The following is an 18,291-nucleotide window of genomic DNA, read 5'->3' as shown; positions in this document are numbered from 1 at the left end:
TGAACTGCATTTGGGAGGTGGTGGCAGAGGCAGTCAGTGGTGCCAGCTTCACCAGGAGGAAACAGCTTGTGCTCCTGAGGGGCAGTGTGCCAGGGAGGATTTCAATGACCACGGTGCGATGTCTTTTGGTTGGGGTGAACTATGCTAATTCCCTGCTTCCTCTGCAGTGGGGCTGCACTTCTGAGGAGTGTACTGAGGAGTGCCAACACCAGGTGGGCCAGTGATTGAGCATGGACACGCCCATCCCCTTGAAGATATTGCTAGGGTATATTGCTAGGATATTCCAGAGGGGCGATCTGAATGGACTCCCACATCACCAGAACATTTGCAGGAATTGTGCGCAATATTCCAAGTGCGGCCTTACCAAGGTTCTATACAACTGTAGCATGACTTGCCAGTTTTTATACTCGATGACCCATCCAATGAAGGCAAGCATTCCGTATGCTTTCTTGACTACCTTGTCCACTTGTGTTGCCACTTTCAAAGATATGTGAACCTGCATGCCCAGATCTCTCTGACTTTCTATATTCGTAAAAGTTTTGGCCTTTACAGTATATTTCCATTCTATGTTAGACCGACCAAAATGCATGACCTCACATTTGTCTGGATTACACTCCATTTGCCATTTCTCTGCCCAAATCTCCAAATTATCTGTGTCCTGCTGTGTCCTCTGACAATCCTCAACACTATCTGCCACTCCACCAACCTTGGTGTCATCCACAAACTTACTAATCAGACCAGCTACATTTTCCTCAAATTGTTTATGTATACTACAAACAACAGAGGCCCCAGCACAGATCCCTGTGGAACACCACTAGTCATAACCTTCCATTTTAGAAAATCATCCCTCTACTGCTACCCAAAGAGATCAACACCTCTTAAAATGAAGAATTGCATATAAAGGTGGCGGCCGGGATTCTCAGTGCCCCACCACTAAGATCGGGAATTGTTAGCGGGCAGAGAACCCCATGTCAGGCCAAAAACAGAATCGGCGCCAGGCTGTAGACCCATCTCCAGTCCCGCCCAACCGGCTAAAGCAGGATTCCCTGATCATGTAGATATCCATCTACCCCGTCCATCTGAAAACCATTATGTATCCGTGGTATAAGGGGATAGGCATGGCCATTCTTAATCACTGGACCACCAGGTGTTGGAACTCCTCATTGCACTCATTAAATGCCCAGCTCCACAGCAGAGGAAGCAGGGGATTAACAGAGCTAACCCCACACAAAGGACACATGTACCGGTTGCCGCTGGAACCTTTTCTGGCACATAGCCCCTTTCCGACTAACAGTCTCACGCCTTCTGACATTCCCTTCAATTATGGCCTGCTTTATCCTGAGGGACATAAAAAGGACAAAGTGAGATGCCGGCACGCCAGCTTTATGGTAGGTGGCATATGTGGGCAAGACATGTGTTGGGGGTTCCTGGAGGGGGTGTTGTGAAGGACATGCTGGTAAAAAAAGGGTTTGGGGGCAGATGTCAGGGGTCAAGGGTGGGAGCGATGCCAGGGTCACACAGGTGGTTACGCATCTGAGCTGCTCGAAGGAGGTCATTCATCTTCTTCCTGGTCCTCTTGGTGCGGCTGTCAGCACACTGCACCTGCCACCTCATCCCAGGATTTATTTGTAACAGCTGGCCATTGTCCCTGCCTCACCTGGGTAAGAGGGTGTCCCTCCTCTCCTCAACGCCATTCAAGCGTGGTGCAGGTCTTTTAGCAGCCATCTTCTTGGCTGGAATGAGAGTCTGGGATGAGTGGAGTGCTTAAAAGCTGCTCTAGCTGGTCAGTCTCTCAATAGGATTCCAGATCCCCAGTGAATTACACACCTGGGGAATCTGGACTCGGGCGGGACGCAGTGTGCTGGCCAATTTGCATCAATGGAATCGCGCCTCTCCACTGCTCCTATCGACAGCACAAATACATTCGGAATCTCCACTGGCGGGAGCACTTGGGACTCTGGATCGGAGAATCACGTTCAGCCAATGCTGGTAGGTTAATAGCTATAAGGAGCCAAATTTTAGAGAAGCAGATTTTCTACTGCAGTCACAAAATCAGTAAACCTTTAAATGTGAAGAATTTCCCAGTGCATTGTCCCGCTGCTTATTTATTAAAGGTTTGTCTCTTTCCATTAATGCAGCTTCGATCTGTTTGCTTAACTAGCTATCTCCTGCAGCTTCGAGAGACATGCCACACTGCATGATGATTATCATCGTGATTAAAGTAAATTATCACTTGTCACAATAATGATACATCATCAGTGAGAAAGCAAATAATCTCCACTTATCCTATTACGGTTTAAGATTTTACTCTATCCTTTTGACTAGTTGGCAGTGATAAGTATTCAAACTTTCCGCTAAGTCTCGCAGACAAACTTCTGGCGCTCTGAATTTCACTCCATAAATATACCAAAAATGAAATGTAATCTGTAGATTGATTTTTTTTGTGTCCTTCAATTCTTGCAGAAGCAGGAAACAGAATTCCAAATTTGTATCAAGGGTTTCTTATCCACATCATGTGGCTAATCACATTCCTGCTACAGTTCTGGCTTTTGTCTTTTCATCATGCTGTGCTTGCATTATCCCATCACAGAAAATAACATAAAACTGGGCGACAATACTTCAAGAGTTAAGAACAGACCTTTCACTAGTTTTCAGAAAGGGTGCAACAGCCGAGATAATCATGGTGCCTCGCTGCATAAACAACCCAAGCTATTGTACAACAGAATGTTAGGACACTTGCTCAAACGCACAGGCTCCCCATGGGATGCGCTGTGACGTGGAAGGGGAGAATGACAAACAAACGTTAAGCTTCCTCAGGCAAAAGAAAGTATAGGAACCAGGGTACTCTCGCACATGTTCTTTAGGGTCTGGTGAATAATGTAGAGAAATCCAGTAAAGCGGAAAAGTACACAAACAAACAGTAACCAATAGCAACCCATTAAACAAAGTCCCATTTAACTACAACTAAAATGAATTTGGGGCAATAAATTTCGAACTCTATTGCTCCATTTATCCTTATTTTGGTTTTGTCCCCCCAATTTAAAAAAAATGTATATTTTATTACAAACTTGTATCAAAACAGCTTAGAGCAAATAAACACCCCGGGAAACATACTTCCCAGCAATCAATTATACAGTCTGGACAACCTTCCCCCCTGTTTCCCCCTCCCCGACAAACAGCTCCTCAAACATGCTCACAAACATCCCCCACCTTTTCTCAAACCCCTCTGCAGAGCCCTTAACTTATACTTTAACTTCTCCAACCGCAGGAAGTCGTACAGGTCACCCAACCAAGCCGCTACCCCTGGTGCGATGTTGACCGCCATTCCAGTAAAATTCACCACCATGCAATCAGAGAGGCGAAGGCCACGACGCCCCCAAAATTTAAAGACGTCACCTATCCTACCACTCAAGGTGACACAGCAGTTTTCTATTAGCCAGGCAGGATTATATATTTGACATTAATCTGTACAGCAGAATCTGTTAGTTTGCATTAAGTTAACATAGATAAATTACACAGCAACACTATTTACCAGGTCACTTATAAGAGAACAATTTTTAAAAAAAACTTGTATTCATGTAATGTCTGTCATGAATGACCTCAGAATGTCACACAGTGCATTATAGCTAAAAAAGTATTTTTATAATGTAGGACAATACGTTTGCACACTTCTGCGCTGCATCACTGCTGCTGTGTAGGCTTTAGTCTCCCTCCTAGGAATGTAAGGATCTACCTTGGACATCACAAAACATTAGAGGTAGTCTTCAGTGATCAAGGAAAATATCACAAGACGTTTCTAGAAGTATGGACAGTATTATGCTCTGACACATGAACTTTCAACCAACAACACAACTGAAATGGCACCATCCTGTATCCAAACTCAGCTGCCCAAGACAGATCTATTCAATGGCATATGATCCCAAAGTCATTTGTTGCTGCTCATCATATGCTTCAGCAGGTGCCAAAAAAGTGCAGGGTCAAGCAGATAGAATTCAGAAGGTCAAAGCCAGCAGTCACTTCGCTGTTTAGGAGATGGAAGTTCACCAATTTTTAAAAACATGTAGATGAAAAAAGGAAGTGTTCCAGTGTTAGATTAACTATACAAATAATAATTCAGTACTTAATATGATTAAGTGGATCAATGTTAGTGCTCTTGCCTCAGTCAGATGATTGTAGGTTCAAATCACATTCCAGAGACTTAAGGGCATAACTTAGAGCCTAGACTGACGGTCCAGTGCAGTATTGTAAGAAGTACCGCTGTCTTTTGGATGAGATGTTAAATCAAGGCCCTGTCTATCTTCCTCTCAGGTGGACATAAATTTATAACAGCCAGTGAAGTATTTTCTTCATATAGAACAAGACAGCACCATATTGATTTACAACATAATCACACCTGTTGTTGTGGGTTTCAGACTCCGTCCCAGGGAAGCAAGGCACTATTTAAAAGTGTGTGTGGGGGAGGTATCCACCTCACTGCCCTGGTCAATATTTATCCAACAGCACTAAAACAGATTGCTTGGTCATTGTCATTTGTCAGCTGAAAATTGGCTTTTTGTACTTTCTGACATCAAAAATACTTAATCGGCTATGGAACAGCATGAAGTCATGAAAGGCGCTATATAAATGCAAGTAATTTTTCTGGATACCCATGAGAAAATGTCAGTCAACTCGAAAGCTTCAGGCGTCTTCAAATTTGAAACTTCTAGAGAAACCTACTTCTTATTTGCTTCCCTCATCTCACTGTTATGTAAAAACATTCAACACGTTTATAAGTGCACATGTTGCTCAGTATTTAGCTAACTGGGCTCGATTCTCCTTTTTTCTGCAAAAGGTTTTACTCACCTCCAGAGGCTGCTGGCGTTTACAGGCCATCACGAGGAAATCTCTCTGGGCTTCAAAAGCTGTGCTAAACATCTCTGCCTGTTTTTTGGGGGGGGAAAAAAGCACATTTCAAACAAAGGAAATAATGAAGCATAAAACCAGCGTGCTATGAAAAGGAAAACAACAAGGATAGGGTTCTTCGAGCAATTAACATAAACCAATGCAAATGTCCCACAAGTTTGTTTCAGAATTCTAAAACACATTCATTGTGCATCTGTCTCTTGTACACTAATCTTGAGGAGACACAGATGGGCATAAATGTACCAGACACCACATACTGCAGTGAGATTAAAGAAACCTGCGCAAACAGCTGGGAATGTGAAAGCTCATCTTCCCTACTTAAAACTACCCGTGCCAATACTCTGAAATAATAAGCCACTTTCGCACAAGTTCAAGGCTGCAATCATTTTCCTTTAATCAGCGAGTTAGTGGTCGATTTTGAGAAACTGTGCTGAGATTTTAGTTGCATGACAGCAGTTGGCAGGGCTGGGGCACAGACCTGCAAACTAGTGTAAGGATGTGCAACATTGACACCTTCAAGTGTGGTTACCCTGCAAAGTATTCCAAACAACTAGTGCACTTCCTACTTCAAGTGTGAAGTAAAATTGCAAAAATTAAAAACCTTATTGATCATCACTTTTATACCCTCTTGGAAAGGTAGATTGAAAACAGGAAGGTCCAGAGCCAGCAACCCTTTAGAAACTGTAATTTGTGCCAGGGATGAGAGAATACAGTGACAAATTTTATAATTTAGCACAATATTATCCAATAGAAATTATGGATTACCCACAGAATCACAGTAGAAAGCATCTTACATACAATACAGGTAAATGTGCTGTTTGTACATATTTACTTAAAACTTCTACCACCATCGATGTGAAATTTTGCAGACTATCACTTGCATCTAAGCTTGGAATTCAGACATCAATTTATCAAGACACACCACATTTCAGGGCAGCTTCTAAGTTTGTGTCCAGCAACTGTAGGTGACTTCATCAGAGTGATTGCTGAGAATGTTAACTCACAAGCAAATGTGCCAGATCCATCTCAGCTTTTCCTTCAGGCCCACCCTTCACAAGCCCCATCAGGCCTTGCCCCTCTACATTGAGGTCCACCACCCCACCCCTCCTGCTCCCCACAAACACACACCCGTACTAGCCTTCCAGCCCAGCCCCTGCTCTTCCTCCAGAACACAGTCAGATCCTCCTTGCCCTTTGCCAGGACTTGCACAATTGAAAGAGGTTGTTAATGGCTGGAAGCTTTCAATGGGTATCCTGGAGTGGTAATTCCAAACAGTCAAGCTGGCCATGTTGACAGTTCCCCTCTCAATGGAATGCTTCAGGTGTTTCCATGAAGTCTGCGCTTCGCCCCATTTTAGCAGATAGTAAATAAACCAGAACCAAGGACCAAGGAAGCAACGCAGCCACAACCATCAAAAAGACACTTCCACACTCTGCTTTTCATCTTACCATTTTGCCAACAAGTAATCATATCTGCTGCAGATTTGCATTTTCAGCAATGACCTACATCCTGAGCAAAACACCCCTGCCCAATTCAAGTGATAAGCTGCCTTCTGTTCTATTAACTGGCACAAATTCTGCGTGTTGGAGCTGGAAATTCTGAGTTATGTACCAATTTCCCTCTCGGTCTAAAAGTCAGACTGACAGAGTGACGTACACAGCATTTGCTGGAAATATAACCAAAAGAGGAGGGGGTGCATGGAAAGAGAAGCACCCAATTTGTATGTGTGTAAAAACGTAAGAGTAAACCAGGGGCTGGATTCTCCGTTACCAGTAGTGGGGCTCCTGATGCGGCGGAGAAGCCAGCGCCAGCCAAAAAATGGCATACTCCGGTCTCTCGCTGGCAATGGCATCGAGGTTCGTGACCCACACCAGCGGGAGGATTCAAATGGGTCCATTTGCAACCAATTAACAGGCTGGGCATGGGATTCTCCAGGCTGGACACTGGATTCTCCAAGCCCGCGTGAATCTCCGGACCTCTGCGCCTGGATTCGCGTGGCGAGAATTGGTGCAGGTATTTCCCAGCGTCGTCTTGGTGCGGTGGACCTCGTGGTGGGCCAAGGGAATAGCTTTTTTAGGGAGTTTCCCCCAAAGATCATCGAAGAGTCATCCTCTCCCCAATGCAAATACTGCCGACCCCATCCTCACCAGACCTCCCTCCTCCCCCGGCCCCATCCACTATATCCCCCCCCCCCCATAAGAGAGGCACACCCACCAGAAACCCCCACCCCATAAGCTAGAAAGAAGTCCAGAAAAAGGCAGCAGAAAATATTATTGTTTTAAAACTAACCTGTGCAATACCCCTGCTGGCTCAGGGAGAGGAAGCAGCACCTGTAAATTCATGGAAAGGGAAAAGCACATCAGCTAGGTTTAACCCCCCAGGCAGGGGACTCTTTTATGGGGGTGTCTTTCTTATGGGGGTCCCTCTTATTGCGGGGGGAGGGGGAGGGAGAGGGGGGGGGGGAAGAGGCCGGAGGGGATCTCTGGTGGGTGTCTATGTATTGGGAGGATCAGGTCACGCTCGTACAGTGGTGGTGGTGGTGGGGTCGGGTGGGGTGACCCAGAAGATCCTGGGCGCGATTCTCCGCTCCCGCGCCGGTTGAGAGAATCGCCTGGCGTGCCATTTTTCCACGCGACGCCGGTCCGACGCCCTCCCGCGATTCACCCAAGCGGCGAGAACGGCCACGTCGCGTTCTGCGCGGCGCAGGCCGTAGAATCGCTCGAGACACCCAAAATGGCGATTCTCCGCTATCCCCGCTATTCTCCAGCCCGGATGGGCCGAGCGGCCTGCCCAATACGACGGGTTCCCACCGGCGCCGTCCACACCTGGTCGCTGCCGGCGGGAACAGCGCGGGAACGCTGGGGGGACGGCCTGTGAGGGGGGGGGGGGTTCCTGCACCGGGGGGGAGGGGGGGGGCCTCAAATGGGGTCCGCCTCGCGATCGGTGCCCACCGATCGGCGGGCCGGCCTCTCTGAAGGAGGACCTCCTTTCCTCCGCGCCCCGCAAGATCCATCCAACATCTTCTTGCGGGGCAGCCTCAGGGAGACTTTAAGGCGGCACCAATGCCCGGCGCGCGCTGACGATGCTGCTTTCGCGACATGCCCCCAGAGTTCCTCGCGGCCCTGCTCCTAGCCCATTTTCGGGCCTTGAATTGATCGCGATTGGGGCCGTTTCATGCCGTTGTGAAACTCGACTGCGTTCACGACGGCGTGGGCAGTTAGTCGCGGGAGCGGAGAATCGCGCCCCGTGGTTGGTGAGGGAGGGGGTGGGGTGGGTGGACACAAATCCGGGACCTCACTATCGGACCACCCGCTCAAAATGGCAGCCCAATCGTGGGGTTTGCGACGGAATCCCTCTTAATCCCCGCCATGCATACATTTCCGTGGCACGGGATAGTGAATCGCCTCTGATTTGCTCTCCCGATTCATCTCTGGCGTGAGAACATAGGGCAAAATTCTCCGCCTCGTAACACTGCAAACACAGACTGCGATCGGGCGTCCGGCCAAAACAGAAGTCCGTGCCCGCACCAATTCAGGCGCCATGCTCCGGTCCATTCCTGGTGGTGTCAATGTAGTTAGTGCCCTGCGCCGGCAGCAGCATGCAAAAATGACATTTGCATGCATTTCAATGTAATGAGCGGGTTGGACACAGTGTGCTCTGCCCTTCCACGGTGCTCCTCTCCTCTCAGGCAGAAGTCCCACAGGCGTGAATTACTTCAAGTATTTACAAACGTGAATTGGGTGCCATGCCTGCAGAGGGGGAGCGGGAGACAAAAAAAAACACTGAAAAAAACATTGAAAACTGTCGGGTTTCAAGGGGATGTCTGTCCAGGCTAGGGGTAGTAGCGGGTATTGACCTGGTGTCAAGTACGTGGACTTTGGGTGTCACCCTCAGAATCAGGGTGGCCTGGCTCAGACCACCATTGCTGCAGACTGTCTTTTAAACGCACCCATTTGGGGCTACTTACAGGCTGCTGGCTGCTTACACTGCTGAGTGCTTCCTGTGTCCTTGAAATACTCATAAGGTCTCTAGTCATCTGAGAGTCCACCCAGGCTGCCCCTCTAGACACCCTCATAACCCATCTGTATTATCAAGGGGCAAACTCAATCAGGAACCCACCAGGTGTTGGCACTACTCAGAAGCATTTCCCCATTGCAAAGGAAGCAGGGGATCGTCGGAGTTACACCAACCAGAGGACACCTGGACTGCGGCCTTTGGAGCCCTCCCTGGTTCGCTATCCCTTTGAGGACAGAGGGCCCACCAGTGACCCCACTCCTCTGGATCACCAGCTGTTTCCTCCTGGTGAGGCTGGCAGCACTGACTGCCTCTGCCACCAACTCCCAGGCAGTGTTCAGGAGGGCAGGCTTGAGTCTGCGGCTCACGCTGGGGAAGAGGATGTCCCTCCACTTCTCACTGCCACAGAGCTGTGAGTCCACCTCAGATACCTGATCACGGGGGGCAGGTCTTCTCTGAGCCATTCTCGTGGCTGCAGTGAGTGTGTGTTAAGTGGAACATTTAAAAACAGTTCCAGCTGCCAAGCTCTTTGGCGCTAACTCCGGCCCCAGCAGTTAGAATGCCCGCTGAGCCGCAAATTGCTTGGAATTTGCAGCAGTAAAGTGCTGGCCTATTAGCATGTCCTGAATTTCTCACAAATAGCGCCCCCAATGGGAACACAAACCGCACACAATTCAGTCCTGGCGTCAACACTTAGCCTCCCAAATGGAGAATTTCGCCTCCAGTCTCCCGAACGGAAAATTCCGGCCCAGACCTTTGTGAACAACTTTTAACCACATATTTTCAAGACCTTTCACTCTTATCCTTTGAAATAGTGATGTTCTTTCAGTTGACAAGCGGCCACTCCTTTGGAGCAGTAGCCACATATAACTGTTACTTGCTAACTATTTGAATATTTTTCAACTTGGCTTTGGGAAAAAAAGGTGATTGCTGATTTAAAAGATCTAAAAACATTGGAATTTTCCAAAATAAGTTTTCATGCAACTTTTCCCTAGGAGATAGAAGGCAGGAAATGTACAGTTGTACTTCACATACAAATGTATCTGAAATGCTCAATTACAGTTGTTAGTGCAGTGCACTAGACCTTGCTTTAAACCTTTCTGTAGATTGAGAACAGTGTTTCTTGGAAGTATACCAGCAGTTCCAAAACTTAAAAGAGCATTAAACACCACTTGCATTTTTAGTAAATGTTAAATTAATTGTGTATCTTGCAGATTTAACTTTTGGTATTCGCTTTGGAATTGTTGAAATTACACACTTTTAAAAAATGACATTGGTTGATTTTATAAGTGCATTTCTGTAAAATTTATAAAATTGCAAAGATTGGACAGAATATAAAGCATAGCAAAGAATGACAAAAAGATTAATAAGTAGGGAAAAATTAGAGTACAAGAAAAAGCGAGTTGAAAATATAAAAGTTCCTGTAGATACTTAAAAAAAAATATAGTTAACAAAGTGGGCATTGATCCTATAGAAATTGAGTCTGTGGAGTTAATAAAAAATAAGGAGATGGCAGATGAATTGAACAGGTACTTTGCATCGGTCTTCACTCCAGAAGGTACAAGTGACATTCCAGAAATAGTTGTAAATCAGGAAATGGAAGGGAGGGAGGAACTCAGGGAAATTACAATCACTAGGGAAGTGGTGTTGAGCAAATTGTTGGGCTGCCAAATCCCCGGTTCCTGATGGACTTCATCCTAGAGTCTTAAAAGTGGGTGCTGAGATTATTATTATTTTTTTTGGAAAATATTTTATTGAAGCATTTGTAATTTTCACAATTTCTTGTTGACATTTCTAAAACAACCGCGCGGGTCGACGCACAAAATACCTCCTAAAAGAACAACAAACAATAACTCACGTCCCCACTTCTCCGGCCCTGTCCCCAATTACCCGTATACTAAGCTCCCTGTCCTTATTTAACATTACCCTGCCTCCTGTTTTCCTCCCCCCCCCCCCACCTTTTCACTTTCCCCCTCTTACTGCTGACGTTCAATTTTTGTTAAAGAAATCGATGAACGGCTGCCAACTCCGGCCGAATCCCTGTATTGATCCTCTCAGAGCGAACTTGATTTTCTCCAGACTGAGAAACCCTACCAAATCGCTGACCCACACTCCTGACTTAGGGAGCTCCGAGTCCCTCCATCTCAGCAAGATCTGTCTCTGGGACACCAGGGAGGAGAAGGCCAGGATATCGGCCTCCCTGCCCCATTTTGCCACTGGATCCTCCGACACCCCAAACATTGCCAATTCTGGACTCGGAGTTACCCTACCTTCCAGGACTTCTGACATAACATCCGCAAATCCCTGCCAGAATTCCCTTTGTTTCAGACATGCCCAAAACATATGAACATGGTTGTCCGGAATACCCCCATACTGTCCACATCTGTCCTCCACCTCCTCGAACAACCTACTGAAGCCATGTAAAATGGCTAACTCCCAATTAGAATGGCCAAACCCCGATTTAAAATGGCGAACGGAAGAGGCTGATGGGAAAATCAGCCAACAAGACTCAAACAGACAGCTGAAGGTAATACAGTGTATGCACCTCTGGGGAACCCAGACCGAATCGATACCTGCAGCCATCAACATAACAACACCCCAGCCATCTGCATATAAAGTAGCAATCCCGGGAACAATATGCTACAAATTAGTAACACAAAGCCGACCCAGACTTTCGGCGCCAGCAGGAGCTGACACAAAGAGAGGTAAACGACCACCCCTCGATCAAGGAATCGCTCCAGCATTGGAGAATATCGAACCAAGTGATTGGGACCCAGTCCAATCACTTGGAACCAGGTACAAGGTCCGCCCCGAGAGGCGGGAAGCCCCGGGGGACTATAAGAATAGGGGCCAAGTTCAAATCGACCCTTCTTCCCCTTCTTCCCTTCGTCTCCTCTTCGCATCCTTGGAGACCCTTCTGCTGAAAACGTAAGTCTTATTCCAACGCTCGCTACGAGATAGGCACTCCTGACTGTCGACCTGTACCAGCTTTGAATCCCGCAGGCTCAGAACCCATATGAAAGGCCATTTGTTTCCCTGACCTGGTGGGCCATTTCCAAAGTTAAGTATTGGCCTGTTAGTTGTAGGAAGTAGCTTAGAAGTAGAATTAATGTATAAGTATTAATTGCTGTATATAATAAATGAGCGTTGATTTAACTCTTACTAAGTGGTGTGTTGGATTATTAATCATTACTCGGACTTGAACCACGTGGCGGTATCAGAAAGATACCTGGCGATTCAAGAGCAAAGGTGACAGAATTAGAGCAATTAAACTAAGGCTAAAACGAGCAATCCTACTCATCCAGGCTACCATTATATGGGCCCTGTGGACCACCTTGAACTGAATCAAGTTAAGTCTAGCACAGGACGAGGATGCATTTACCCTTTTCAAGGCTTTTTCCCACAGTTCAGTTTCCAGCTCCCCTCCTAGCTCCTCTTCCCACTTCCTCTTCACCTCTCTGATAGGGGCCCCTTCCCACTCTAACAATTCCCTGTATATTTCCGAAACCTTCCCACCTCCAACCCGTTTTTGACAGCACCTTTTCCTATAGTCCCCTCAGGGGGAGGTGAGGAAGGCGTGGGACCTGCCTTTGTACAAAGTCCTGCACTTGAATGTACCGAAACCCGTTACCACCCGCAAATCAAACTCCTCCTCTAATGTCTCCAAGGTCGGAAAGCCCTCCTGGATGAATAGATCCCCAAACCTCTCAATCCCTGCCCGCTGCCATACCTTAAAGCCCCCATCGCGCCCCCTGGGACAAATCAGTGATTGCCACAGATCGGTGACCACACTGACGTCCCCTCCAGTCTCATATGAAATGAAATGAAAATCGCTTATTGTCACAAGTAGGCTTCAAATGAAGGTACTGTGAAAAGCCCCTAGTCGCCACTTTCCAGCACCTGTTCGGGGAGGCTGGTACGGGAATTGAATCGTCCTGCTGGCCTGCCTTGGTCTGCTTTAAAAGGCAGCTCTTTAGCCCTGTGCTAAACCAGCCCCTCGCTGCTGCCTCCATTGCTCCCACACCCTTAGGGCTGCCACCACCACCTGACTTGTAGAGTACAGATCCGGCGAGAACGGCAGGGGCGCCGTCAGTAAAGCCTCCAAAATCGTACCTTTGCAGGATGCTGCCTCCATCCGCCATCTTCTATACTCCACCTTCAGCTGTAGCAGCGTCAAACTCGCACACGAGGTGGAGGTGTTCTCTCTCCGGAGCACCTCACACCAGAATTCCTCCTCCAAAACCTCTCCCAACTCTTCCTTTCACTTTGCCTTCTTCCCTTCCAGCAGTGCCTTCTCCTCTTCCAAAATAGCCCATAAACCGCCGACACTACCCCCTTCTGCAGTCCCCCTGTCGTCAGCATCTCCTCCAGCAACGTGGAAGCCGGCTCTACCAAGAAGCTCTGTATCTCCTTTCTGGCAAAGTCTCAAACCTGCATGTATCTAAATATTTCCCCCTGCTCCAGCCCGTACTTCGCCCCCAGCTCATTCAATCCTGCAAACCGACCCCCAAGAAACAAATCTTTTAGTGTCCTAATTCCCTTCGCCTCCCATCTCCGAAAATTCGGTGTAATCTAACTTGGGATGGATTTTTGCTCCCGTGTTGGGAATGCAGAGTCAGGAAAAGTCCCAAATCCCTGAACACAGCTCAGGAGGAAACTTTGGATTTTTATTCCGGGGAGAGCAGGGGTTTGTGCCAAAGGCAGAAAGAATTTGTAGGCATCCACAAAGGCTGCTGGATGATGATTAAAAGGCCCATCTTGGTGTTCTGGGACTTGATCCCTGTTACAATAACAACACCAAACCAAAAAAATAGCCCTTTAGCCCTCACAACCCCACGTACTCCCATGCCCCATCCCTGCCAACCCATGCCCCTCACCCACCTCCCATGGCCCCCATACCCTCCATGCTAATCTGTGCTTCTCTGCCCACATCCAATGGCCCTTTATATCCTTGATGCCAACCTATGCATCTCTACCAACTCCATTGCACCCATACTATCTATGATAGGTCTGGGTATCCAAGTGCGTGAATTACAAAAAGCTAGTGTACAGATACAACAAGTAATTGGGAAAGATAATATTTACTGCAAGGGGAATTGATTACAATACTCTATTTTACTTTATTTTTCTTCAGTCCAAACTGAATGATCCAACATTGAACTCCATTTGCCACAGTTTTGCCCACTCAATTTATTAATGTCCCAATTTATTAATGCTCCTCTAGCTACACCCATAGCCCTTATATCTTTGATGCTAATCATTTTCAATCATCCCCATGGCCCTTTGTAGTCCTTATGCTAAATTACTGCCAACCCATGCCTCCCCCACCCCCATCCTTTCCATTACACCAGTGATGGACAATCTAGGATAGTGAGCGGGTTGCATGAGTGGCCCTCCTTCATCTCAGTGGGCCGCAAGATTGAAATCAGTCTTGTTCACTAACTATGACCCATGAATAAGATTAAATACATTTGCACGCCAAATATTTCATAACGAGTTAAAGAAAATGCTTAATCGTTTATATATTAATAGAACTATCATTAACTTCAAATGGTAAAAGCAAAATACATATTTACACTTTGGACGCAGAGGGAACACATGGGGCTGGATTCTCTGCCCTGCCACGCCACATTTCAGGTTCAACCCGCCGGCGGGATGCTCCATTATGTCGGCCGGTCAATGAGGTTTCCCATTGTGGGGCAGCCCCATGCCGTCGGAAACCCCCCGGTCTGCTGGCAAAATGGAGCATCCTGCTGTTGGAGAATCCAGCCCAGGGGTATCACAGTCAATGTTGTGCGCAATCAGCACACAACTCACTTCTTTTGCCCTTGCTTACGTGTGTACCACTTCAGTTATATCGGTAAGAAAAAAACTATGTAGACAAAAATCAGAAGAATGGGCGACGGACCATAGGTTTCCCAACACTGCTTTACACCCTCCACGCTAAATCACCAAGTATCCACCATGGGCAGAACTCAGGAGCTATGATGAGATGAAATAAAATGAAGCTCCAAGTGTCTATTGCAGACTACACTAAATTTGTCTGATAACATTGATAACATCAGAATCACTTCAAATAATCCCAAAAACAAATATTTCCTTCAAGTACTTAATTCCTTATGAAAACATACATTTGTATTCATAGCCCCACATCAAAGACAACCAATCTCTTAATAGCCACTTAGAGCTGACAATCAAACTGTGAACTTACAGGCCCCCATCAAGCAACAATGATCCTTATTTCAACAAAGGGTGAAATAGCAAGCACCTATGTTTATCAACTGCAGGGTGGATTTTCTTTTCCAAAAGTTTAAAGGGCTTGAGGATTTAAATGACCTGAGAGTTCCACAGAACTTATCCACTGTCCAGGCACATTCATCTCTACTCAATTCCAAAAGAGGCACCTGACCTCTCCCAAAAGGGCACCTGACCTCTCCCAAAGGGGCAAATAACTCCGACAGCTTCTGAACTTTTCTTCAAACCTTTAAAGCGTTTCGCAAATCCCAGTAATGGAAAATGATTTGCTTGAAGGCCACTGTTCTTTTAAATGTACAGCTGCTCCATGAGTACAACCATCCCCATTCCCCACAGGCACAAATGGTGGGTGCCAGATTCAGGGATAGGACTTCTGAGATTGGGAACCTCGTGCCATTTTGCCTAAAGTGTGGAGGCGATTTTGGTGGGGAAGCGGGTGTCGTTTGAGGCGCTGAGCATCGTGGCAGACAATGGAGGTAGGTACGTGATGGTGAGTGGTAAGCTGCAGGGGGTGCAGGTGGTCTTGGTGAATGTATGTGCCCCGAACTGGAACGATGCCGGATTTATGCGGCGCATGTTGGGCCGGATTCCGGACCTGGAGGCAGGGAGCTTGATAATGGGGGGGACTTTAATACGGTATTGGATCCAGCATTGGATTGCTCTAGGTCCAGGACGGGTAAGAGGCCGGCGGCGGCCAAGGTGTTGAGGGGGTTTATGGACCAAACGGGAGGAGTGGACCCATGGAGGCTTGTTAGGCCGGGGGCCAGGGAATTCTCTTTCTTTTCCCTCGTCCATAAAGCCTACTCCCGGATTGACTTCTTCGTTTTGAGCAGGGCGCTGATCCCGAGGGTGAAGGATACGGAGTATTCGGCCATAGCCATCTCAGGCCATGCCCTGCACTGGGTGGAGCTCGAGCTAGGGAGGAGAGGGACCAGCGCCCGCTGTGGCGCCTGGAGATGGATTTGTGGGCGGATGAGGAGGTGAGCGGGCGGATCCGGGGGTGCATTGAAAGATACCTAGAGATTAACGATAATGGGGAGGTGCAGGTAGGGGTGGTCTGGGATGCGCTGAAGGCGGTGATTAGGAGAGAGCTAATCTCCACTAGGGCCCACAAGGAGGGGAAGGAGAGGAGAGAGAGGGAGAGGTTGGTGGGGGAGATTTTAAGGGTAGATAGGAGGTATGCAGAGGTCCCCGAGGAGGGACTACTCAAGGAGCGATGAAGCTTCCAGACAGAGTTCGACCTGTTGACTACCAAGAAGGCGGAGGTGCAGTGGAGGAAGGCGCAAGGGGCGGTGTATGAATACGGGGAGAAGGCTAGCGGGATGCTGGCACACCAGCTTCGGAAGCAGGAGGCAGCGTTGGAGATTGGGGGAGTTAGGGATAAAGGGGGGAACACGGTGCGGAGTGCGGTGGGAATAAATGGGGCATTTAGAGACTTCTATGAGGGGCTGTATCGGTCTGAGCCCCCAACGGAGGAGGGGGGGATGCGTCGTTTTCTGGACCGGCTGAGGTTCCCGAGGGTAGAGGAGGGGCAGGTGGCGGGGATTGGGGCACCGGTAGGGCTGGAGGAGCTGACTAAGGGTCTGGGGAGTATGCAGGCGGGGAAGGCACCGGGGCCAGATGGGTTCCCGGTGGAATTTTACAGGAAGTATATGGACCTATTGGGCCCACGACTAGTGAGGACTTTCAATGAGGCGAGGGGGAGAGTCCTACCCCCGACGATGTTCAGGGCGCTGATCTCGCTGATCTTGAAGCGGGACCAGGACCCTTTACAGTGTGGGTCGTATAGGCCAATCTCGCTCCTCAACGTGGATGCGAAGCTGTTAGCGAAGGTGTTGGCTACCAGAATTGAGGACTGTGTCCCAGGGGTGATCCACAAGGACCAGACGGGTTTCGTGAAGGGAAGGCAGTTAAACGCCAATGTGCGGAGGCTCCTAAATGTAATCATGATGCCTGCAGTAGAGGGGGAAGTGGAGATAGTGGCGGCTATGGATGCGGAGAAGGCTTTCGATAGGGTAGAGTGGGGGTACCTGTGGGAAGCGTTAAGGAGGTTTGGGTTTGGGGAGGGGTTCATTACTTGGGTTAGGTTACTGTATGAAGCCTCGGTGGCGAGTGTGGCCACAAATCGGAGGAGGTCGGAATACTTTTGGCTGTACCGGGGGACGAGGCAGGGGTGCCCCCTATCCCCCCTGATATTTGCGTTGGCAATTGAGCCTTTGGCGATGGCTTTGAGGGAGTCCAGGAACTGGAGGGGGCTGGTGCAGGAGGTGGAGGAACACCGGGTATCGCTGTATGCTGACGATCTGTTACTGTATGTGCCGGACCCGGTGGGGGCGATGCCGGAGGTGATGCGGATCCTCAGGGAGTTTGGAGACTTTTCCGGGTATAAGATCAACATGGGGAAGAGTGAGCTATTGTGATACACCCAGGGGACCAGGGAAGGGGGATAGATGAGCTTCCACTGAAGAGGGCAGAAAGGAGTTTTCGGTACCTAGGGGTCCAGGTGGCCAGGAGCTGGGGGGCCCTACACAAGCTCAACTTGTCGAGGCTGGTGGAGCAGATGGATGAGTTGTTTAAAAGGTGGGATATGCTGCCACTCTCCCAGGCGGGTAGGGTACAGTCAGTGAAGGTGACGGTGCTCCCGAGGTTCCTTTTTATATTCCAGTGCCTCCCCATCCTGATCCCCAAGGCCTTTTTTAAGCGAGTCAGCAGGAGCATCATGGGGTTTGTATGGGCAAAAAAGACCCCGAGGGTGAGAAGGGTATTTCTGTAACGGAGCAGGGACAGAGGGAGGCTAGGGTTGCCTATTCTGTGTGGGTACTACTGGGCTGCCAATGTGGCGATGATACGCAAGTGGGTAATGGAGGGGGAAGGGGCGGCGTGGAAGAGGCTGGAGACGGCGTCCTGTATGGGCACGAGCCCGAGAGCGCTGGTGATGGCACCGCTGCCGCTCCCGCCGACAAGGTACACCACGAGTCCAGTGGTGGCGGCGACCCTCAAAATTTGGGGGCAGTGGAGACGCCACAGGGGGGAGGCAGAGGCTTCGGTGGGGTCCCACCGAGAGAACCATCAGTTTGTCCCGGGGAGAATGGATGGGGGGTTCCTGAGCTGGCACAGGGC

The 18,291-nt window shown here is 48.5% G+C and overlaps 1 protein-coding gene across 2 annotated transcripts in view; it reads right to left on the bottom strand.

Moving 5' to 3' along the window:
- Window positions 1-18,291, bottom strand: part of cap2 (cyclase associated actin cytoskeleton regulatory protein 2) — a 354,457-nt gene that overhangs the window by 190,687 nt on the left and 145,479 nt on the right. For both annotated transcript variants that reach the window (XM_072509676.1, XM_072509677.1), the window contains exon 4: window positions 4,843-4,920. In XM_072509676.1, the coding sequence (XP_072365777.1) occupies window positions 4,843-4,920 (78 nt within the window). The remainder of the gene's footprint in view (window positions 1-4,842; window positions 4,921-18,291) is intronic.

Source organism: Scyliorhinus torazame, chromosome 6 (assembly GCF_047496885.1).
Source record: "Scyliorhinus torazame isolate Kashiwa2021f chromosome 6, sScyTor2.1, whole genome shotgun sequence".
Taxonomy (NCBI): domain Eukaryota; kingdom Metazoa; phylum Chordata; class Chondrichthyes; order Carcharhiniformes; family Scyliorhinidae; genus Scyliorhinus; species Scyliorhinus torazame.
This window is presented reverse-complemented; position numbering and strand designations above follow the sequence as displayed.